General features: G+C 35.8%; 1 protein-coding gene across 1 annotated transcript; it reads right to left on the bottom strand.

Moving 5' to 3' along the window:
* Positions 1 to 397: 397 nt before the first annotated feature.
* On the bottom strand, positions 398 to 19,573 carry LOC136037964 (uncharacterized). Its single transcript, XM_065720851.1, has 4 exons — positions 19,415 to 19,573; positions 8,009 to 8,157; positions 5,651 to 5,801; positions 398 to 2,666 (listed from the first exon to the last, which is right to left on the bottom strand). The coding sequence occupies exons 1-4, from the start codon at positions 19,472 to 19,474 to the stop codon at positions 810 to 812; spliced, it is 2,217 nt and encodes a 738-aa protein (XP_065576923.1). The 5' UTR covers positions 19,475 to 19,573; the 3' UTR covers positions 398 to 809.
* Positions 19,574 to 24,061: the final 4,488 nt, after the last annotated feature.

Raw genomic sequence — 24,061 nt, forward strand, 5'->3', positions numbered from 1 at the left:
GGAACAATCAATGAATTCAGAACAATCAAAAGGCTATTGATACAATACCCCAGTTTCGGATGGAGAAACACCACCGGCCAGCGCATTCGTTCTTAAAGATCGGCACTGCAGCTCATTCGTTGCAGCCCATACAAATACAAATTACTATAGATAACTATTTTCAAAGTTTCGTTTGCCTTAGTTAATGTAGGGATGTTTTTTTTCGAAACATTGTTATTCAAAAATTCATCTTAAACTTGAATATTTAGAATTGAGTGGGGTGACAGACCCCTCCCATGTCACGTTTAAGAGAGTACTTAATCAGTGTGATAACAATTATTATATTAAGAGGTAGAAGAAAACATCGAGAAAGTTGAAAGAACAGCGATAAATGGAAGCCTTTAGAAGGAAAAACAAGAATCCAAGTGGTTGTCTTTATTACGCATCAAGTGGTTATAAACTCATATCATTCTTATTCACATAATTGCTATGTTACATATGTACATCAAACTGTTGGAGACTACCTAAACTAGAGGGTACCGTAGGTCACATTCTACTGGACAAAATTGTATTAAAAAAGCCCTCTAATGCTCCATGTTAAATACATTTTCCTATTAATTCCTTTGAAATATTTAAATCTCCTTAATATATATTTTTGTTTCAGTCACGGTGTGCTAGGAGTACCCATGATAGGGGGTAAATCAGAATATACTGGAGATACTTACTCATAGCGAAATATAGCCTATTCAAACTTCTTTTAGTAGCCATTTTGAATACTTTAAATCTTGTATACTATATTCTAATTTCTCTGTCAGAAAATTTAGATTTAGTCACGGTGAAAGATACAACTCTGGCGAACTGGCCATAACAGAGGGTGAAGTAGGCTCTTCTTGAGAAAATTGTGGAGAAACGGACCTCTCAGACTCACATTCATTTAAAAATTCCTCTCCTAATTGCTTTGAACGCTTGAAATCGCACGTCTCGTCATCGACAGAGGAATGATAACCCTCTTTCCACTCTCTTGGTCTTTTCCGTCTTTTCTCGTCATCGACAGAGGAGCGATGACTCTCTTTCCACTCCCTTGGTCTTTTCCGACTTTCCCTGTCCTGATATTCAGATTCGGATCGTTGGCTCTGCATATATGACCCATTTTTTCTATAATGTTGCCTTTCATCATGAGATTTCCCATGCCTAGAGTCTATTTTAGTTTCCAAACCCTCTCTGGGCACCCGCGACGGTAATTTCTCTTTAGGCTGTAATCGACTGTGTCTACTTGCAGGGGTAGTTGCAATGTCCCTGGGATCAACAGGTCTTTGTCTCGGCGGTGACCAATGATCGGAAGACCAGTCTAAACTATGTCTCTCATTTAAACGTGCAGATTTAGAACTGGATTTATTGGAGTAGCGATAGTCAACCTCTTGAGATCTTTCAATATTAAATCGGTGTTTTTCACCATGGTGAGACCCTCCTCTATCTCTACTCCGATTACCTTTATTTCTATGGTGCGATTCTACCTTGGAAAGACCTCTACCATCGTCATTATCAAAGCGTTCATTTCGTCTGTTTTCATAAAACCGATCACGTGACCTACTTTTAGGACTGTAATATGGACTTCGACTTCTTCTTCGCTTTTTCAATAATGAATCTTCTTGTCTATCACTTCGAGTAGCTTTAGAGTCCCCGCCTTTACTTTTTTGATAAACGCGAGACATTTTTGATCCTAGCTCTGGATGCCCATTGCGTTGAGATTGGCTCTTAAATTCTTTTTTTTCTGGCCTTTTATTATGGTTTACACGTAGCTGATCAGTTCTTTCAAAGCTCTTCCTTCTGCTTTTTCCCAAAGAATTACTAGTAATAGGATTCAAAGAGTGGCAAGTATCATTAACAATTTCACCTTCACTTTCAGAGGTATATTTATCTTTATCTTTCTGTAAGGAATAATCTAAATACAGTTGGCGCACATCACTATCTTCAAAGTCTGGCCCGGTTAGTCTAGAATCAACAATATCGCCAAAGGACCCGTCCAATTTTTCAGAGGCAATTGAACTTAGTGCTACTTGACTATCCTTCTCAGCAACAACATTTGTAACACTTGTTGAAGATTCAGTCACATCAAACACCCGATTTTGGCCTGGAGACAAAGAACCTGAGATAAGAGCTTCTTCCGAAGCATGGCCTAAATCTGTTTCAACATTTTTTGTTTTTTTCGTTGATTTCTGATGGATTCCACTGTTTTTCGAACTGCTAACACCTTTGTCGATACGTTTTTTAGATACATCTCTAGTCATATCCATTACCTGATTTTGATCTGGAGACAATTGGCTAGGAATCTGCTGGCTTAAGTCTGTTTGAATATTCACTTCTTTTTCTGGAGTTTTCTGATGGATCTTAGTGTATTTTGAATTACGAGGATCCTTCACTCCTTTAGATTTTTGCTTTAGACTACTTATAAACTTGTCAGCAGTTGAAGCAAATTCCAGTCTGACAAGTTGATCATAATTTGGAGGCTTCACAGAAGACGACTGTGATTCTTTGCTTTGATCAGTTTCCTTTGAAATAACTTTTTCTACTGCTGTTTGATCTAATCGGCTAGTTGATTTTGACTGATCTTGAATCTCTCTGATAGGGGAGATTTGTCTTGTAATGCAAGAGTATGCCACATTTGAAGAAACAATGGTGAAACTTGCCTGAAATACAAGTATTAGATATAATTTTTTTAAAATCAATTATAATAAGCATTAAGGCGATACGATTCCATTAAAAGTTATTTTGCGAATCCCAGTGTCAGCGAACCGTCTCAAAGACAAAAGGACCATTAGCAAATTCTCCGAGAGGACTAGCTGTAATCTAAAGCTGTCAAGAATTTGTGGTTAGACCGTGAATTCCGACAGAAAGACAATTAGATTTTACTTCCCTTGATTGTCAATGAATGGGAATAAGGCCACAGGGAATTCCCAAAGCGGCAAAATTATTCGGATGATAATTCATTTAAACGAATTTTTAGAGTTTTTCAAGCAAGTATGCTAGAATGTTTTTGGGGTTTCCCTTCCCTGAACTTTAAAAAGTAAACCTACTTCTTTTAATCGAAACGACAAATTTCACACTTTCTGATAAATTAAATTTCATTAAAACTGAATATATTTATTTCCGGTACAAAACGGGGGAAGTCAAATGTTTTTCTAAGATTTCTGGAAAAGTAGGCACTGGCTTTTAGTTTTATGCTTTTTATTCAGATAAGACGAGCCTTTAAGGTATTGCATGATTTTAATTAATTTTCTCAAGAAATATATAAGAAATTTAGTATTCTTTTCTGGAAAAAGATATCTTTCCAATGTTATGCACGAACCATACAATAGTTACTTCTTGAATATGAAAGGCCAAAAGAGAATAAGAGAGATTACTTTCCTATAATTGCCCAGTAGAAAATGTGCTTTATTCTAAGTGGCTTACACTTGTGATGTATTTTTGCCAATAATATTATTTCTTATTTCTGGAGAGACAAATGACTCCGCTTCTTCAAATGTAAGTTGTTTTTATATCTCTAGTGTGAATATTCTAAATCATAAAAAAAAAATAAAAGTTTTTGAGTCACAAGTTTTTTACGGGTAGTCCCTCTATTTCTCTGTGGATCTAAAACAAAGATTCTTGCTTGGGAATTGAGCGAGAGAAGGGCTCTTTTATGCAAATAAATTATCCCAAATGAGTGCCATAAATATCAAGCGTATTTCTATCAGAACCAACTATTTTAATTCTTGGAGAACAATATAGGCGACCCCCACATATGCTCAGCCTGATTTCATTTAGGATAATTCATGCATGGGATTAAGTAGATGAAAAATATGTACCTTTTATTAATATTAAAAATATAGTCAAAAATAAAATTTACAGCAGACAGTTTATTTTAAAAATGTGTGCCACTTTTTTTATTTATACAAATATTGTGCTAAAAAGTGCTAACAGTGAATGCCTTCATTCTCGATAAAAAACATATTTGGAGTCAGTGTTGCATGAGGCATTTTTTGCGATACATTTTTCCCGATTGGACGAAAACAGGATAGACCGGATGGTCAATATTGCCAGTTGTCTTTTGTATCCCAGCCAAAATATAAGGATTTTTCTCATTGTTCAATCACTGATTAATATTAACTGTTAATTAAAATTAATTGTTAGGTCTGATCTCTGATCAAATGGTGTCGCGTCGGTGGAATGTTTATCGCCCGGTGTGTAAGCGTTAGAGTAGCAATTGCAAAAAATCTCGGTAAAAAAAAAATTAAGGTGCTCAGTAAAAAACACCCAGTTTCGGGCCAATGACCAATGCTAACCAAGTGGATACTACTGAGCGCATATCCGCTTACGAAAAGAATTAAGGTTGACTGGTTATTGCATAGTAAAACATTGGTATAAATATAATTGATACACTTCCCAACATTCAAAGGATTAAAATTCGTTGTGTGTCTTCGTGTAGGTATGATTGCCATTACATGGTATCGCGAAAGTACCGTTTTATGTAGACTATACAGAGTGAAAAGGATACAAAATACCATCTAGGATCCAAGTACCAAATACGAGGGATACCAAGTACCCATTTTGAAGAGTTAATTCAGAGGGGAATTGTTTCTGATTGTTTCTTAGTAATCCATTTTACTTTAAAACAAGGCCAATTAACCGCTGACTATAATTTCAGCAATTAAGGTCATTTCAAACTTCCTCCTAAACTGTAGGCCGACCTAAACTGTGCTACTTGAATAATTTGTGGTTCGTGCCATTGGGCTGCATAAATTGCACCCATCCAGCCACTTATGAAAAAAAATTTCTGGAGCTATGTACAGTATCGATTAAATGTGATCTTTAGTCTAATTGCCATAGTGAGCACTGAGGCAGAAATGATGGTTGACTGCCGTTAAAAGTGATGGTCCTCAAAAGGGCCACAAGAGCGTTTAATGTGCGGTCAAAAGAGCACCCTCCCATTTTCTGGGATAATCCATTTTAAGCAACGAGGAGGAAAGTGCAATGGGGAGACTAGTGCACAGGTTTTAACACCTAAGACCCACAGCTAGATTTATGAGGAAAGGGATTGCAAATCCTTTTCCTAAGATTGAAAATCGCTCACAGAAAATTACGGCCAAAAATGAAATTTTTTGCGTTTCAAACTCATCCCCCAAATCGGTAATGTTTGCACAAATGCCAAAGACATAATAATATTAGCACAAAATTAGCTTAAACGGGAAGCACTATTTTAACAGTATGGATACTAGAGAGCAGGGATATCAGATGACTTTTCTGCGAGGCGAGATGGCTCGTTATACCCTAAAAAAGTTCCTTTTAGTTGCAAATATATTTATTAATGTGTCCATAACGAGAACAAAAAACGCACCTTAAGCCTTTGCCCTATAAAGTAGCCAATGGAATCAAGGTGTTGTTTGGCGAATCAAAACCAATACAAACCGAAGTGCAGCTTCCCATTTGGAGAAATGATGTACACTGACAAACATCAAAGAGCTCAAGTGAACTGATAGCTTGTACATACATAACAAACTATTTGGTTGTCTACAAATATATATACATATATATATATATATATATATATATATATATATATATATATATATATATATATATATATATATATATATATATATATATATATATTTGATAATAAGATTGTCCGTACCTCATTCATTCGTATAATCTTCCCTATTTTTGAGTCCATTATTTCAAAATCGTGAGTACATGAAGGTCGATAGGCTTTAAGCCTTTTCAAGGCATCGTTAGCAATGCGTCTATCCAAAACAGCTGCTCTTCGAACAATCAACTCGTCATGACTAAAAGAAAAAAAAAGATCAGGAAATCAAGGAAAAAATATTTTTAGTTCGAAAAATACCCTATTTTTGTTTGCTTTATTTATTTACTTCTGAACCATAATCTCCATAATTGTGTTGCGAGAGCAACTTTTTTTTTCCAGGAACCCCGATTCCAGCTTATTCCTAGAAAGTGGTAGGGGTCTAACCTCTGTGGTTTTTACGGAAAGTATGGACCTTAGGTCGGATTGATGAATATGACTTTGCATTTTGGAAAGCTTCTTAGAACTGTTGCCTGGGGCCAAAAAGGATGGTTTTTGCTTGTCCATAAGCCAGAGCCTATAGGGTGTGAAATAAAGTGGAGTTTTATAGCCTAAGTCAGAGAGAAATATCTGCAGTTATGGAGTCAAGCTTTCGTTTTATCAAACCATATTTCTGTTTTCGAATGGAAAGCTCCATTCTAGCAGGCAAGCAGGCAGGCACCGGTTTCAAATTGAAGATCAACTAAAATCTATAAGTGGTAAATATATGCCGCGGTTACCTGCCCCCATAGCCAATATATCTTCTTTCAGTAATAAATAGAAAATTTACAGAAACAAAAAAGTGGCATTTTCCCACGGGTCCGAAAGTGCTGCCATCTATTGTTCCTACCCATTTCTGTTCGTGATTTCAGTTGAGTTTATCATTCGGTGTTTCGCACTTGGGATTGTGGTAGAGAAATGGTATCAGATGTGCCTCTTAAACTTTAAAATTTCTCTCATAGCTAAAGAGATTAGTGTTTATCCTTTGCTCTGTTCTAAGTGATGACGTTAAAACTTGGCCTATGGCAAAAAAGTCAACTTCTGAACTAAGACAGATAGATTTTTTTTCAACGGCAGCCGATAGGTCTTGATGACCTGATCAAAGTGTCATCCATTTTTTGGTAGAAACATTCCTTCACAAGATATACCAGTTTGAAAGTTTAAAGGGCTTGACAACTTCAGTAGTAAGGTATACACTGAAACCAAAAATAGACTCATACCAATTCTGAGATATATAGGGGAGTTTTAACCAACAGTTGACTGTTCGCTCATAATCATCTTCGGCAATGAGGGGTTTCCAACTTTTGCGAGTTGGTGTACCTAGTATTTATTTTAAAATCCTTACAGATTAACAACTTCAGTGTTTAATTGAAGCGAGGAAACAAAAGCAAAGCGCAACACCTTGCTCGGCAAAGCCGAATGAACGTTGCCGCAAGTCCTCACGTTGCCTATGCAACGTAGATCTAGTTGATATTATAATGTGATTAATAATACTGAACGATTCATTTCATTTATTTATATGGTAAAAGCTATCAGTGGGAGGAGCCTCCATACCCAATCAAAATCTTAGCTTGGTAGTTTATCTTCACGATTTTCAGGTGATTCTCAACAATGTCATACAACATAAGATTTTATTGGTATACAAAAATCTGATTGCATCGACAATTATAGAGGGAATATGGGGCGAAAACGTAATTACAATAGTGAAATGTGTGACTGATAAGTGTTTCAGGGTAAACAAGCTATAGATTAATAATTCTATAATAATTTATTTATAATTATAATTCTATTATAACTTATAATTCTATAACTATTACTTTAGCCTTAAATATTCATAGAGTCTTTTAATATTAAATTGTTATAAATTAGGCTTAAGGAAATATCTCTCGTGTCTCCATTTATGACCAAATTTGTATTTATATGTTTTATTTTTTATCTCAATTGCCTCTTTAAGAGATTTGCGATAGGCAATCTTTTGAACCGCAATCTTTTTTAGGCAATTGAATCTCATAGTTAGTTACTTTGGTAGACTGTTGGATGACTTTCATCAAGTAAATGCAGGTGGCACTGTTACTATTAAAACTAACTAACGCTCAAAGAAGCAGACAACTACTGTCTTTTGTGGTGTTTAATCATTTGTTTAAACTGCATAATGCCTTTATTATATGATTTTATTTTATTTCCATTATATGACTAGATATGACTGAGCTAGAAATGGTGCTAGTAGAGTTGTATTTAAGTAGTAATTGAAGTACTACTTAAGTACAAGTTCTGTACTTAAAACTCAAGCATTACTTAAGTACAATTGTGATCTGGTACTTAATACCTGATACTGAAGTACAGAAATTGGAAGTACTTAATACTTTATACTTAAGTACAAATTTGAAATACTTGTCACAGCACTGCTAAGGAGTTAAAACAGAAACATACCTTTTTTGACATTCTGACAGCTGAGATTTAAGCCTTTGAATTTCTGCAACTGCTGTTGACAATGTTTGGACACTTTCTTCTAGCTTCTTGATTTTCAGTTTCAAAGCTGCATTTTCGTTTTGTAGCTTTACTATTTCATCTTCATAATGCTAAAGAGAATAAAAAATATAAATGGCAACACTGGAGGCATGGCACTTGGATAGGTGGCAGGTGAAATTGTGACCTGACTTCATTATGGTTTGAATTTGCACTAGTCATTTGCTTGCTTGGGCGATTTTTTTTTTACAGTTTTCCTATTGTAAACTAAAACTGAATGCCATCAATTTGTGAAGAACACTGTGGTATCAGATTTTGTTTTAGGCACAGTACAATGAAAACTGTCTAAACTTGAATAAACCTACAGAGATATTATTCTGAGCACAGGGTTTTTAGTGTGTAACATCCTAACTCACTTTTCTATTCTAGGTGAGTGGGGTTTTTAATACTTATTTGAATAAAAGATCATAATTTTTGCATGGTGTCAGAAGCCTCTTAAAGAAGAATGAAAATCAGTGTTATCTACCCAACAATGGTTAGATAAGTGACAATCTTAAAGGAGCATGGACAAGATTTAAAAACCATGCAACTCTGATGTTTGAAGGCCCCCTGAGTGAAAAAATTGAAAAAGTCCAGTGCGCCTTCTTACAAATTTGGTACCTTTTTCATAATCAGTTGAGCAATACATAACCGATTAGGAGATTCTGGCTCGAAAATGCACCTATTCTACAACAGCTATTACTGAGGAAATGATAGGGGACAGAGTCGTATGTGGAATCTCATCAGCAAAAGTCACAGAAAAACTCTTCCAAGCAGGTTCCAACCTTACCTTGTCACAAGCAGTTACCATTGCTCAAACACACGTAGAAACCCTGGTGCAGTTCAAAATAATGTCACAATCCAATCCAAGTGGAAGCCAACCATATTAAGAAACATACATGAAGCAGGAGATTGACATTGTCAAAAAAATCAAAGAAAATAAATTATTCCACGTCAAGCACACAATGCTGTGGTGGAGAATTCAGCCTCTCACAATTGCCCAGCCAAAGGAAAGATATGCAGCAACTGTGACAAACCAAATCATTTTGCAAAGGTTTGCAAAAGCACTAAAAAATCAGTAAACTTTATAAACTAACAACAGCAAAATCACAAGAATGACAGTAGTGATGAGCTATTTACTGATATTATAAATATGGACAAAGGTGATGACTAGCTGTATGTAAAGATCTTGATCAATGAACAAAGCAATGTCACCTTCAAAATCGATACTGGTGCTCAAGCTAATATCATACCTGAAAGATTTTCCAATATTCTCATATTCTCAAACGAAGACCATGAATTAACAAGACACTACAGATGCTTACCAGCTTTGGAAGTCAGAAATCCCTATACTTGGAATATATAATCTTAAATGAGCATACACAAACGGATGCAACAACACACAACCCTTTTTCGTAGTGAGATGCCCCCATACCAATCCTAGGCTTTGAATCCAGTCGCAAGCTTAAACTCATCAAGCTTATCCTGACAGTAGAAAATTCAAAAGTCCTGAAACCAGACCTATTTGCAGAAGAATTCCAAGACTTATTGTATTGGAGAGCTCAAAGGAGTATGCCACATTACACTTAAAGAAGGAGCTGAAACCAAAGCTGTACCTGCTAGACATATCCCTGTTTCCCTCCAAGGTAAATTCAAAGAGGAAATAAACAGGATGGAAGAGCTTAGAAAAACCAAAAAGGTACTCCACCCATAGATTGGGTAAACGCCATGGTTGTAATTGAAAAGCCTGACAAAGCCTGTGAGTGTGCATTGACCCATATGACCTAAACAAGGCTATCAAAAGGCCACATTACCCCATGAAACACATTCAATGAAGCCATCCTTAGACACATTGGGGCAAAGTTCTTCACAAAACTAGACGCTTGAAATTGTTATTGGTCTCAGTCCTAGACAAAGAATCATCTCGGCTGACAACCTTCAATACACAATATGGCCATTATAAGTTCAAAAGAATGCCAATGCATTATTGATAAGAATGCTTTTGATAAGAATCACAAGAATGCCTATAACAATGCATTATTATAATAATGCATTACTGACCACATTATCATCTCAGGAAAAACCACTGAGAAACTTAATGCAAATGTTCAAAGTACTCTCATAAGAGCCCATAAAAAGGAGTCAAACTAAACCCCCAAAAATGCATATTCAAGTGCAATAGCATACCATATTTTGGGCACATGATATCAGAAAACAGGATCCACCCAGACCCACAAAAGGTCTGAGCACTGCATGATATGTGAGCCTCTTCTACAATAGATGAACTCCAGACAATATTAGGAATGATGAACTACCATGCAAAGTATATACCCAATCTATCATCAGTAAATGAGCCACTCCGTGTCCTAGGAAAACAGCAACAATTTAAGTGGGAACAATAGCATGATGCATCATTCACTAATATCAAGGAATCCATTTGCAGCTCATTAGCATTCTTTGATCCAACAGCAGACAATGTAGAGCTACAAGTCAGCACTTCAAAGTTTGACCTTGGTGCCAACCTCAGCCAAAATGGAAAGCCAATCTTCTTTGCATCACGTTCTGCTAAACTCCACCAAGCAGAACTACTTGCAAATAGAGAAGGAACTTTATAGGTATACATTTATTCAGAAAAGAAAACAAACACTATTCGCCATTCGCCTGCTAAGAAAGGCAATAAGTTTGTAAAGGCAAGCAAGGTTATCACCCTCAGCTAATTAAAAACACATTCATATCACGCTACTCAATACAAAAGAAACTCAACTGATGAAGGAAGAAAGGAGAAAAAGAGAAAGAGGAAAAAGACAAGAAGAAGACAGATAAAAAATTAACAGAAATTAACAGCAAGTAAATCAGGGAAATGCCTTGAATAGAATGACAACCTGGAACAGGGCTTACATCAAAATTATTCACGAGATAAAAGAAACTTCTTTACCCGTGACTTGAAAGCCAGAAGACTAGGCACATTTTTCACACCCTTGGGCAAAATATTCCAAACATGGGGACCATAATGGCGAATCACAAAAGATGCCCGAGTAGTACTCCTAAACTCATGAGTTAAGTTATCAGCTTTTCTTGTATTATGATCATGATGGTCTCTATTACAAGGAAAAAGATTTTCAAAAGCAGGGGTGAGCAGGTGATTCAAATATTTATACGAGAAAATCGCAACTTGGTTATCACGAATTTGAGATACATCCATTAACTTATTCTTTTTAAAATGCTCATGATCAGGAACATCATCAGAATCATAAAATTCCGATAATAATTTTACAGCTCTATTCTGAAGTTTTTGTACCCTTTTGAAACATGTTACAAAATTACTTGCCCATATAGAGCATCCGTAGCTAATATATGGATAAAATATAGAAAAATAAATCATTTTTAGAATCTTTTTTGGGACTAGATTTTTAATTCTTTGCATCACCCCAAGACCTCTGCTTAATTTTTCAGCTATAGCATTTGAATGGTTTTTCCACGACAGGTTTTCATCAATTAAAAACCCCAAATATTTTGTTGTTGCTACTCTTTTTATCACATTTCCTCGAACCATGATTTGATCATTGCCAACACTTGACGAAAGTCTTGAGAATATCATGAAAAGAGTTTTAGAAAAGTTTAGGGTTAACAAATTTTGTTGAGAAAAATTTAGAAATTCAGAGACAGCATTATGAATTTTATTATACAAAACATCAAGCCAAGGCGCAGCTAGAAAGAGCAAAGCGTCATCTGCAAATAGGATGACATTAGCCTCCGACAGGTAATGCTTCATTCAATCAATAAAAATGATGAAAAGGAGGGGTCCCAGGATTGACCCTTGTGGGACCCCGCACTCTATTTTCTTTTTTGAAGATAAAAGTGATCCATTCTGTACTATCTGATACCGGTCATGTATATATGATGAAAACCACTCAAGGCTTGAACCCCTCACCCCAATCGAGGCAAGAACTTGAATAAGCCCTGAGTGGTCCACCATATCGAACGCTTTTCTCATATCCAAAAACACAGCTGCAGGTATAAGACCAGCTTCAAATGAATCATTAATCCAATCAACCAATTTCAGAACTGCCATATCTGTAGATAACCCTTTTCTGAACCCAAATTGGTTTTCCATTAGAATTTTTTTCTTTTCAATATAATAACTTAACTGTGCATGTACAACTTTCTCATATAACTTAGAGAAAAATGGAAGAATAGATATAGGTCTTCGATTCGATGGGTCATCTTTTTTCCTTCCTTTATGAAGAGGAACCACTCTTGCAATTTTTAGTGCTTTCGGGAAGACTCCATGATCCAGAGAAAGGTTGATGAGGTGCGTCAAGACAGGTAAGACACTCGTTTTTGCGGCTTTTATGAGTTTCAGTGAAAACTCATCCATCCCACTAGAACTCGATTTCATTGCATCCAGGAATTGTGCCACTTCCAGTTCCAAACATCTTGCAAATTCAAAGGAATTCTCACTTGCAGGCTGTCTTTCAATAACAGATCCAAAACTCACAGATGTGCATAAGCTAGCCCGCGCTTGATCGCAAAGTCTTTTTCCTTCATTTGCAAAATAATGACACAAAAATTCCGCTATGTGTTGAGAATCAGTAAGACGACCTTCCGTCGTCTCCATGGCTCTCACCTCCTCCCTACTGTGAAAATTACCCAAAAGTTTATTTATTATTTCCATGTATTTTTCATATTACCTTGATTTTCATGAAATTCATTTGGGAAATGAAGTTTCTGAGCTTTCCGTTTTACTGAATCTAAATATTCCGAAACTTTTTTTGAATTTTATAAAATTATCATTTGAACGATCCATTAAATAATTCACATAAAGTTGGTTTTCCTTCTTTATTGAAACTAGAATGGCTTTTGTTATCCATGGTTTCTTAGGAAAATTCCTATTAGGGTTAATTCTCCGTAAGGAACATGTTTCATTCATTACATTAGTCACTATCTCACTGAAGAGGTCATATGCTGCATTTGGACACTTTTCCTCTATTACACACGAAAAATTCGTTTCATCCATCTTATTTGCAAAACTGTTTAGATTTTTACTTTTCATTTCACGGTAAAACGATGCCCTTGCACATCGTTTATTTTCCTTTGACTGATTCAGCTTTATTTTACTTATTAAAACAAGGTGATCCGACCCGTCGGACACAATCACATCTGCTTGGGATCTTTCAAGTAATCCACCATTAACGAAGAAATTATCAACTAAGGTGGCCGAAAGATGCGAAATCCGAGTTGGAATAGTTACAAGAGGAAAACTATCATGTGACACCATCATATTAACAAAATCTGAGCTTTTCGCTTTTTTTTAGTAAATCAATATTAAAATCTCCCATCATAAATTTATTTTATTTTCATTGTTAATTTTATCTAATAACAATTCAAATTCATCAATAAAAAAACTAATATCACTTGACGGATTTTTGTAAATTAACCCCAAAATCAATTTTTTTTCCCCTTCATTTTTTATTTCTATGAAAAGGGTTTAGATCCTACCTTCCAGCCACAGGGAGAGGTCATCCCTAACCCAATATTGGGTACCATCATTTATCAAAATACATAGACCGCCCTGCTCCATGGTTGTCCGTTCTCTTTGCTCGCAAACATATCCCGGAAAAGAATAATCCCAGGGCAGTGACTTGCTAGAAAGAAATGTCTCACATAGGCCTACAATATACGATTTCTTATCTAGTAAACTTAAAATCTCACATAGAGGAGAATATGCCGTTCTTAGACCTTGACAATTCCAGAACACGATCGCTCTTTCATCTGCACTCATAGGTTTTGAATACTCATAAAGATTATTTGGATTCACATAATTACTTGGGCAACAATTCAGCAAAAAATTATTGATGCAATCATCATCCCCCGCAAGCGTGTCACGAGCTTGGCTTCCAAGAATAAACCGGTTTTGTTCAAATTCATTCAAAGCGTCATCATATCTGTTATTTAAGGTGACTATTTAATAAAAAAAAAAAAAAAAAAAAAAAAAAAAAAAAAAAAGTCTGATAGGCAGAAAGAAGAAGGAAAAAGAAAGAGATAAACATGAAAGAAACTGACATTTTGGCTATAAAATGCAAAGAGGAAAACAAACATACAAGTAGTGCAACAACATAATTTCATAACTCAAAATTATGTGGTCGGATTCGGCAAATGGACCACTTCAGCCATAGTTCTAATTTTACAGATCACTCCTGCTGAATCTTTTCCAAAAATTGTCCCGTTGTTTTACCAAACATTTCTGTTTCCGAGCTTACTTTTAGCCAAGTCAAGAATCTGTTGCTTTTTTGATGTTAGGTACTCGGTAACAAATATTTCCAACCGAGCAAGTTTTGACTTACATGAAAACACTTTTCTTGCAGTTTCAGCAGACTTGACCACAACCAACACAGGCGCAGGACGCTTTTTTGCATTTACAATGGTGTCCGAATCAGTAAAATGTGCTCGAAATTTAAATACAGAAACTATTGCAGTCAAAGAAAAATCAGAAATTTGCATTTTATCCGTAATCACATTCAATATACACTCAGAGATGGGAAGACCCCCACTTTGTTCAACACCATGAAATACAAGCTGATTTTGTCGCTTTTCCTGCTCCATATCATCAAGACGGGTTTCAAGCTGTTCAATCCTGTTTTCTAGGGCTAGGTTTGCGTTTTGGAGAGCCCGTAGTTTGTTTTCAATCTCATCAAACTTGGTCGAATACTGGACTAGTATAGAGTCGTGAATCTGAGAAACAATAGAGTCAATTATATCCGCACTATTTGATAATCCAACTTTTTCACGTACTTCTTTTTCTATATCATTTCGGATATTGGATTTTAGCGTGTCCAAGTCCGATAAGGCAGAATTTATTGAATTCGCCGATGTATCTGGTAAACTAGAACCACTAATCTCAAGATGCTTATCAGGAAAATCAGCTTATTCGGCAAAAGCGTTTGCAACGCCTAATTCATTTTTCTTCTTGGCCTCCTTTGAAATGTTAACAAAGGCTGAAAGCTGTGAGGCTGTTGTTGTCACGATTTCATGGCTTCCATAACAAAATACAACATAGGATATTTTTTTGTTCTTGGCCTGAATTATATCCAACACTTGACATGGCCATAGTGGATAGTTTTTGAATTTTGCTAGAACAACAGCATCTTTTGTGAACTAAACCATTGAAATGTATTATCAAAAATAAAAATAAAAACTGCACTTAACTTTAATATGTAGGCCCACGCGAGCTTGGCAATCACCTTGTAATCGGTCCAATCAGTCTTATAACGCTTAAAAATAGCTCTGGTAGTTAAGCCTGCATATCCAAAGATCGTATCCAATTTAACTCAATATCAAGTTCATTAGCAATTTATTATTCCAACAGATCATATCAAATTTCGTTCAATAGGTCAATATGCTTTTTTAGGAAACAGGTTTTGAGAGTGCAATATAAATCACATCTAGGTCCTTTTGCTTTGAACGATGAATGATAACTGTTTGAACGATGATGCCATCCTTTTTGGCTGTTTACATTTCCACCAGTATCTCTACAGTCAGGAATTCAAGGTTGTCTCTGACCATAAACTTCTGCAAGTAGTCTTAAGTTGCCCAATATCCAAGTCATCACCAAGACTGCAGAGGATGCTTCTAAGGATTCAACCATATAATCTCATAATAGCATTTTGCCCCTGTTGCAACTAAACCTCCCCAAAGAAGATAAGAAAATGGAAGAAGAAATGGAATCATATGTTCACTCTATCATATCTCTTCTACCAATAATCAATGCCAGACTCAAGAGACTTAAACGGGAGACAAAATCCAACCCACAGTTAGCTGAGCTTGCCCAAGCAATCCAAAAAGGTTGGCCATCCTGCAGAAGAAACCTCCTTGCAATGCTTGCCCTATTCTGGAATGTCAGGCATGAACTAACAGATGTAGACAATATCATAATGAAAGGAGATTGCAACAAGCCCATGTAATCGTTTTTTGGCCTGGAATGACAAAAGATACTGAAGAATTCATCAAACACTGTCATGCATGCTCCATTATCCAAAATTCCAACCAAAAAGAGCCCTTAATACCACATAGCATACCTCATCTACTATGAGAGAAGGTTGGGTGCAATCTATTTTACAAGAATGGAAAATACTACATCATTACTGTTGAATATTACAGTTGCTTTTTTGAAGCCAATAGATTGGGCAAAAATGCAAATGCACATCACATAATATCCTGTCTTATGAAGCATTTTGCGTGCTACAGAATCCCTTGTACCCTTATAATTGACAACAGCCCCCAGTTCACATCCAAACTATTCCAAAAATTTATTGATAATTGGGAAATCTCTCAAACCACATCATCCCATAACTTCCCTCAGTCAAATGGACTAGCAGAAAGAATAGTGCAAACAGCCAAAGATATGCTTATCAAAACAGATATTGCAGGACATGACTTCAACTTAGCATTGCAGGAGTACAGGAATACCCTTGTTGACAGTCTAGCATCCCCATCACGACTGTTGAGAAGCAGAAACTTGATGTCAGTCATTCCCTGCACTAAACAGCTTCTCATACTAAAAACTGTTTACCATAAATGATTTCCACAAAATTAGATGAAATAACAGTCATGCCAAAGCAAATATCATGACAAACAGTCAAAGGAACTAAAACCTTTGCAAATCAGCCAACCAGACCAAGCTCAAATTTGTGGGAAACTTTGGCAAGCTGGAAATTTTAAAAGAGTAGATGCAAACCCAAGATCATACATAATTGAAACAACCAAGGGAGGAACTTACCAACACAACAGGCAACACATAAAAACACTAAACAAGCATCTTCAATCAATGGACCTTGCTGACCATGAGGAGGACAGCCCTGAAGCCAAAACTTCACCAGCACCTATAAGTCCATCATCAATATCCCCCTTCCCACCTGTAACACCAATAAAAACCCTTCCCCAACCCATAAATCTTGAGTATAGCTCAATGCTCTGCACACTCCTTCCAACACCAAGCACCATTTGCTCAACCCAAGAAGGACCCCAAAACTCCCCATATGTAGCCCATAGTGGCCAGCTTGTGAAGCCAATACAGAGAATTGACATGTGAGAAATTCCCTAAACTATGTGTATTAAGCAACAAATAAGTTGTGAATAAGCAGTAAACTTATAAGTGTAGTGCCATATGGAAGAACCTTTATTTAGTTAGTTTAATGTAAAAGATCAAATTTTATAAGTTTTGTACCAGTTATTTAGTTTGGAAAAGAGGAAGGATGTAACATTCTAACTCACTTTTCTATTCTAGGTGACCTGGGTTTTTAGTACTTATTCAAATAAAAGACTATAATTTTTACAAGTGGTTAAGACACTTTTAGAAGGAAGAGTCATTTGAAGATGACCCATGAAGTGGATTGCCTTCAACTTCAAAAAACAATGAAAATATTGACAGAACCCATTATCTTGCATGTTCAGATTGTCAGTTAACAATCAGAATGATCATGGGAGAGTTGGATTAGACTCACATTACTTTTCATCAGGCTTTGACCAAAGAATAGAGGGTGGAAAAAATATACACAGAAGTGCTTCCAAAAACCCTTTTGCAAGACTGAAAAGATATGAGGAAGGAGAGATACTTTGATCTGCTGTATTCAATTGAAAATGACCCTTTTTTCTAGAACAAGTTATTGCTAGTGATTAGCCTTGGGTGGTTGAGTACAACCCAAAAATCAAGAGTCAGAGCATAGAGTGGCACACTTCAACCCCTCCAAGGACAAAAAAAGCAATGATAAGTTGAAAATCCAATTCCTCCTGATTTGTTTCTTTCAGCATTGTCAGAATCATTCACAGAGTGTATACCTCAGAACCAGACAGTCAATCAACACTATTACCATGAGGTTTTTGATAAACTTCAGCAAAGGGTCATTTGAAAGAGACTAAATATCAAGAACAACAGGGTGTTGCATCACAATAATGCTCCTTTTCACACATCAAATTCAACAAACAAATTTTGGCTAATAAAGTCATTCTTGGGGCTCTTATCCTCCTTATTTGACTGACTTGAGTTCTTTTGACTTTTGTCTGCTTCTAAAATTTATAAGTCATCCCATAGGAATTCATTTTGGGACAGTTGAAAAATTCACACAAATGTAAGTAACCAACTAAAGGCTATTCTATTACCAGAGTTCAGGTCCAGCTTTGAGGACTGGAAGAACCTTCTCTGGTACTGTATCCAGAATTTTGTTTAAGGAAGAAGGATTATAAAAGAAGATTAGTTATTATCAAGGTTTTTGTTGTATGTAAAATTTGTTTGTATGTGTTTTTGTTACATCTGGAATCTTTTTTCAGGGAGGGGGTTGTAAGCCAGTACCTTTCCCCCTTTCTTCCTTGATTGTGGCCATGACTATAGCCTATTAAAACACAAATTAATTGAGACTACAGAATTTCTTATTTTAGCCCTACTACTAAATATATCCAAATCAGTGTATATATTTGCATATCATGAAAGTAGGGGTAAAGTTCATTTTTGATGCAGATGAAGGTTATATTTAGATTCAGAATGCAATTCTGGGAATATATTTGCACAAAGGGGGGATGAGGGATATACTCTGTTTTATATAGCCTACATTCTAAAAAAATCATGAATTTCTTAGAAAAAATGGAAAAAAGGAAATAGGTGAAGATAAAGATTTCTCCTGCAGAAAAATATATTAACTAGGATTATTATACATGACCTATTATGAAGTAGGCATAAGAATTGTTTTCTGAATATGTCTCTTTATGTGATGGACTGATTATATACCTATACCTAATCCTCTTGTCAGAGCCTACATACCTGTAAATTAAACCAGTAGTGATGGAATAAAAAAATGGAAAACACATTGGAAATATACAATTTGGGCTATATATTTGAACATTTCTGCATTTTACAAAGTAAGAATTGTTTTTTTTAACAGGCTTACTTCTCAATATCCTGATTCTAGGCTTATATTCATGAGCTTACTAACATTCTTAGATATAGTCAAATTTAAGCTATGGAACTAGGCATAGAGCTAGCCTATTTATGAAAGTTTCCCTTACCTAGGCCTATCCTACCCTGACTCAACTAGGCTTACTTTCCAAGATGAGGAAAATCATAAATTTTGGAAATTTTACAAGTATGATGGACAAAAGAGCTTCAAAGCATCTTCCTGGACCTTAACGTGTGCTAGTCTATAGCTTACATCGATTCCTGGAAGTGTCATTAACTTAGGCAAAACTCAACAAATTCCCAAGTTAACAAAAGCATCTGAAATACAATTTCAGTTTTTTTTCATCATGTCTAGTATGTACACATTATTTTGGCTATCATATTACCTTAGTCACATTGGGAAAGCCAGATACATCACTGTAAATATCGAGTTCACAATCATCCATTTTAAATTTGAATATTTCGCTTTAATAATGGCATCTGATAAAAATTGTCTCTTTGGCTAGACAGCGCAATTTCAATCCACAGCAGGGATGGGATAACAATGGATTTCTATTTAGAAGCATTTATTTTGGTTATACTCCATAAATATTTCATTGAATAGCCCTGAGTTCTGGCGCTTATTCTTGTACTATTATTTGTTAGCGTAAATTTTGTTTTTGTTTACTATATTGCCCGATAGTTTAATTTTACTTATTGCAATAATGCGTTCCCTTTGTTCTGACGCAAGTTGGTTAACTCTCATCTGAAAGCTTAAACTTTATCCATCATATCCTATGTGAGTGAGTAAAATAAAGATTTGTCTTCTTTCTAACTCATCTTTAGTCACCAGTTATTTTGAAAACCATTGGGTAAAACTATACCTTCAAATCATGAAGCATTAGCAGCCATAAACAAACACTTGTTTTCACTTCAGAATGTTAGGTATTCTGCATGGAGTCTTTGGTCTTAAGTGGCCTTCCAGAGAGACCGCCAGCAATATAAGGACACTATAATGCAACGGATGAATTTATACTCTTATAATAAACGTAGGCATTGAATATCATCATAGTGAAAGAGAAATTTTCAAAAAAGCCTTGCTTAGTCAAGCGCAATCTATCATAACCCCTGAAAGGCTTTTGAACCATCGGTTAGGAATCGTTGGATTAGACTAACAAAGTACAATAGAAGATCAAACTAACTGAAACCGATCAAACGAAAATAGAGCATCCTACTTTAACTAGCAAAGAAAGTCAATTGTTCGTCAAAGATCGAGAAAATTCCCAAGCTAAAGTTTCCAGCTTGACCCTATTAGGTTAGTAGAATTTGGGCTCAATCCGTTCAAATGGTTTCCACCCAAACCATTCTTGCTGTCACCTTATATTTAGCTCACGTGTTCTGCTGGAGGAATCAAACGATTAGTAAGTGCAGATTATTTTAATGTTTATAGACTTCTTGAAAGCATATGGAATGCCTCCTAGCGTATGGAATGCCTCCAAAAATTGCGAATATGATTAAATCCCTGTATGCTGCACAGGTTTGTGCAGTCCAGAAGGAAAATAGGCTGTCAGAGTAGTTCCCTGTTGAGTCAAGGATGTTTACTATCTCCAATATTATTCGCAACGCTTATTAATTTTGTTTTTTTTAGCTTGCCACTTCAGAGGAGGCATACAACTAAGCCCTGAGAGTCAAATACATGACTCCGATTTCGCTGACGATGTTATTCTCATAGCTCACTACTAAGACAACATTCAACGTAATCTGAATGAATTAGCAGCAAAAGCTACCCCTATGGGCCTGAAGATTATTATTAATATAACGAAAAGTATGTCAAACGTAGCTATGACAACCATTGCAACTGGGATTCGATTTAGAGAATTTAATTACCTCGGTAGTACAATTACCCAAGATGGGATGTGTGACAGAGAAGTCTTGCTACGCATAGCGTATGCAGGTTGACTATTTTCTCAGCTGAAGAATATTTGGAGGTGCAGATACTTCTCTCAGAAGTTGAAATTACAATTGTTTAGGAGTAATGTACTCTCTGTACTTTTATATGGATACGAGTCCTGTAGCCTTTCAAGGAAAATGGGCTGTCAGAGTAGTTCCCTGTTGAGTCAAGGATGTTTACTATCTCCAATATTATTCGCAACACTTATTAATTTTGTTTTTTTGAGCTTGCCACTTCAGAGGAGGCATACAACTAAGCTCTGAGAGTCAAATACATGACTGCAATTTCACTGACGATGGTATTCTCATAGCTCACTGCTAAGACAACATTCAACGTAATCTGAATGAATTAGCAGCAAAAGTTACCCCTATAGGCCTGAAGATTAATATTACTATAACGAAAAGTATGTCAAACGTAGCTATGACAACCATTGCAACTGGGATTCGACACGAAGGCACTGATATAGAAGAGTTCAGAGAATTTAATTACCTCGGCAGTACAATTACCCAAGATGGGAAGTGTGACAGAGAAGTCTTGCTACGCATAGCGTATGTAGGTGGACTATTTTCTCAGCTGAAGAATATTTGGAGGTGCAGATACTTCTCTCAGAAGTTGAAATTACAATTGTTTAGGAGTAATGTACTCTCTGTACTTTTATATAGATACGAGTCCTGTAGCCTTTCGAAGAATTCTGAGAAAAGACTACTTGACTTAAAGAATGATTGCCTGCTTAGAATCCTTGCCGGGAATTGGACCGATAGAGTAACAAATCCCCAGATTAGGACTGATACTGAACAACCACTGGTGACCGACGAGATCAGAATGAGCAGATGGAAGTATTGCGGACATATGACCCGTATGAGCAAAGGACGCCTCCCATACGATTTATGGTGTTGGACCCCAACCGACATTCGAAGCAGTGGAAGACAACGCAGTACACTTGGTAGATCCCTGGAAAAAGAAGCAAGGAGTCTCCGAACCACTTTGAATGAACTTTGGTCTTTGGCACAAGATCGGTCAAGTTGGAGGTCAACCATCACTACCCTATCGCATTTAGTAAGTAAGCATTTTGCGAAAGGAAAACCTATTATTCCATTGATAATAGTAGATGATAAAGAGATTATAGAAAAAAAATGATGTATCAGGCTTTCTTTCAAGACTTGGGGTGGGTAGCATTTAAAGACTTCCTAGGATGTGGGCCCGTGTTGCCATTGTAGTGTGGGTCCCAGTAATTTTAGTCGCTGTCGGTTTATGATTGATTATCGAGAGGGGTCTTTCTCAACACAGTGTCTTCAAACCTCAGTGTTTGAGATACGAGATCAGTGGCTGACGGTTCTATTACAATAAGACGGATTTAAAAAAAATTGAATACATTTTTTATAGTTAATCAAGATAGAAATAAATGACTATTGCGAGGATATAATGAAAGACAATTGTGGTGAGAAGTGTTAAGAAAGACACAAAAGTAATTCTTCTTTTGTTAATTAAATATGCCCAAATAAGTTGTAGAAAATGATTGTCTAAAAGCTCATTGAACAGCTAAGAAAACCTGATATGTTTTATAATTTTACAACTAACAAAGCTATTGTAGCTGTTGTTTTACTGTGGCAGTAAAAAGCTATTGTAGCACAAAAAACTGTTTTTTGCAAAAAAATTAAACAAATATCCCTGATCAAAAACAAAATTATCTGTTCTTTTTAGCATAAAAAAGCTCTTTCAATAAATAGGACACTTCTATCAAAACAAACTCTTTATCTTAAAAAGTGCTTCAAAAAAGGTTTGTAGGCCGGAAAGGTGAATTTTTCTACTGATCCAGATAAACCCAGTTCTTACTTGCTTTTATTCAATTACAATCTGCCAATATAAGTCAATATAAATGAAGTCGTAGGTTACGATGAAGAACCTATTGAAGATTACGAAGATGATTTTTGAAAGAGGGATAGTACCAGGCGATTTTAGAGAAAAGTTAATCAAACTACTTTATAAGAAATGTGAAAAAAGCGAGTTTAATAATTACAGAGGCATTAGCTTGGTTTCCGTACGAAGCAAATTACTTATCCTGATCGTACTTACTAGACTAAGAGACGATGTAGATCAAGTTTTAAGAGAAGAACAATTTGGTTTTGGGAAAGGAAATGCGGCTCAGATTTAGAAACTGTATACAAGGTTTTATGAGAAGAATCGCGTGATTTTAGGAAGGAGGAAGATACATCAACCAAATTTTAACTCTTAGAGTAATAACTTTGACGTATCTGAATCATAAGACTTCTTTATTAATTTTTTTACAGAATTAAAAAATGTATTTGATTCAGCTGACAGAAGCTTTAATGAAAGTCTTATTCTTCTATGGCGTAAGTCCTATCCATGGACTTAGTCTTCCAGATGAGTGCATTGAAGTAATTAGTGTTTGCACGATATTAATATTGCTGCAGTTAAGGTAGGAAGCGAGGTTAGAAGTTGGCTCAGTAAAGAATCAAGCTTATATAAAGAATATTTCCTACCATCGTTTATAGGGATAATTTTGATGGACCTTGGCACAAGAAATACAACAAAGACTCTAAGAGAATATGCCATCAAATGGGAATGTAAAATTCAACAAGAATTTAGATTATGCAAATGATTTGAGTGCCCTAAATAAAAACTTTAGCGAAATGGAACAAATTTTGAAGTTTTTGGGGGTGCAGGAATAGATTTGAATATTAAGGTTAAGAAGACTAAGTTGCTTAGATGACAGATAAATGAGGGTGAAGAAGAGATTTTAGGTAACGAAAAAAATCAATCAAGTGGATAGGTTCAGTTAACTTGGTAGTATTATTAGTAAAGATGTATAATAGTCAAGGTGTAAGGTGTTTACCCGAGTTGAAAAAAGTTTGGAAGAATAACGAGAAAAGTCTGCGATCTAAGATTAGAATATTGGAAGCTATTCTAATGATAGAAGTCAGGTATAGTTGTGAAGCATGGTCATTTCAAAATACTGAGGTATATTCATTAAATTATTTCCGATAAAATTGCCTAAGGACAGTTTTAAGTCCTTAGAGTAAAGTCCTAAGTCCTAAGTCCGTTTTAAGTCCTAAGTACTTAACTTAGAGTAAAGTCACAAAAA

The sequence above is a fragment of the Artemia franciscana genome, chromosome 2 (assembly GCF_032884065.1).
Source record: "Artemia franciscana chromosome 2, ASM3288406v1, whole genome shotgun sequence".
Classification (NCBI taxonomy): Eukaryota; Metazoa; Arthropoda; class Branchiopoda; order Anostraca; family Artemiidae; genus Artemia; species Artemia franciscana.

What these genes read in the sequence shown, in the direction of transcription:
- LOC136037964 (XM_065720851.1), bottom strand. Translation starts at nt 19,474, where the DNA reads ATGGATGATTGTGAACTCGATATTTACAGTGATGTATCTGGCTTTCCC. An exon ending in CTGTCAGAATGTCAAAAAAG is followed by an intron (nt 5,802 to 8,008) that starts GTATGTTTCTGT and finishes TTTTTCTTTTAG; the next exon opens with TCATGACGAGTTGATTGTTC. An exon ending in AGATTATACGAATGAATGAG is followed by an intron (nt 2,667 to 5,650) that starts GTACGGACAATC and finishes CTTGTATTTCAG; the next exon opens with GCAAGTTTCACCATTGTTTC.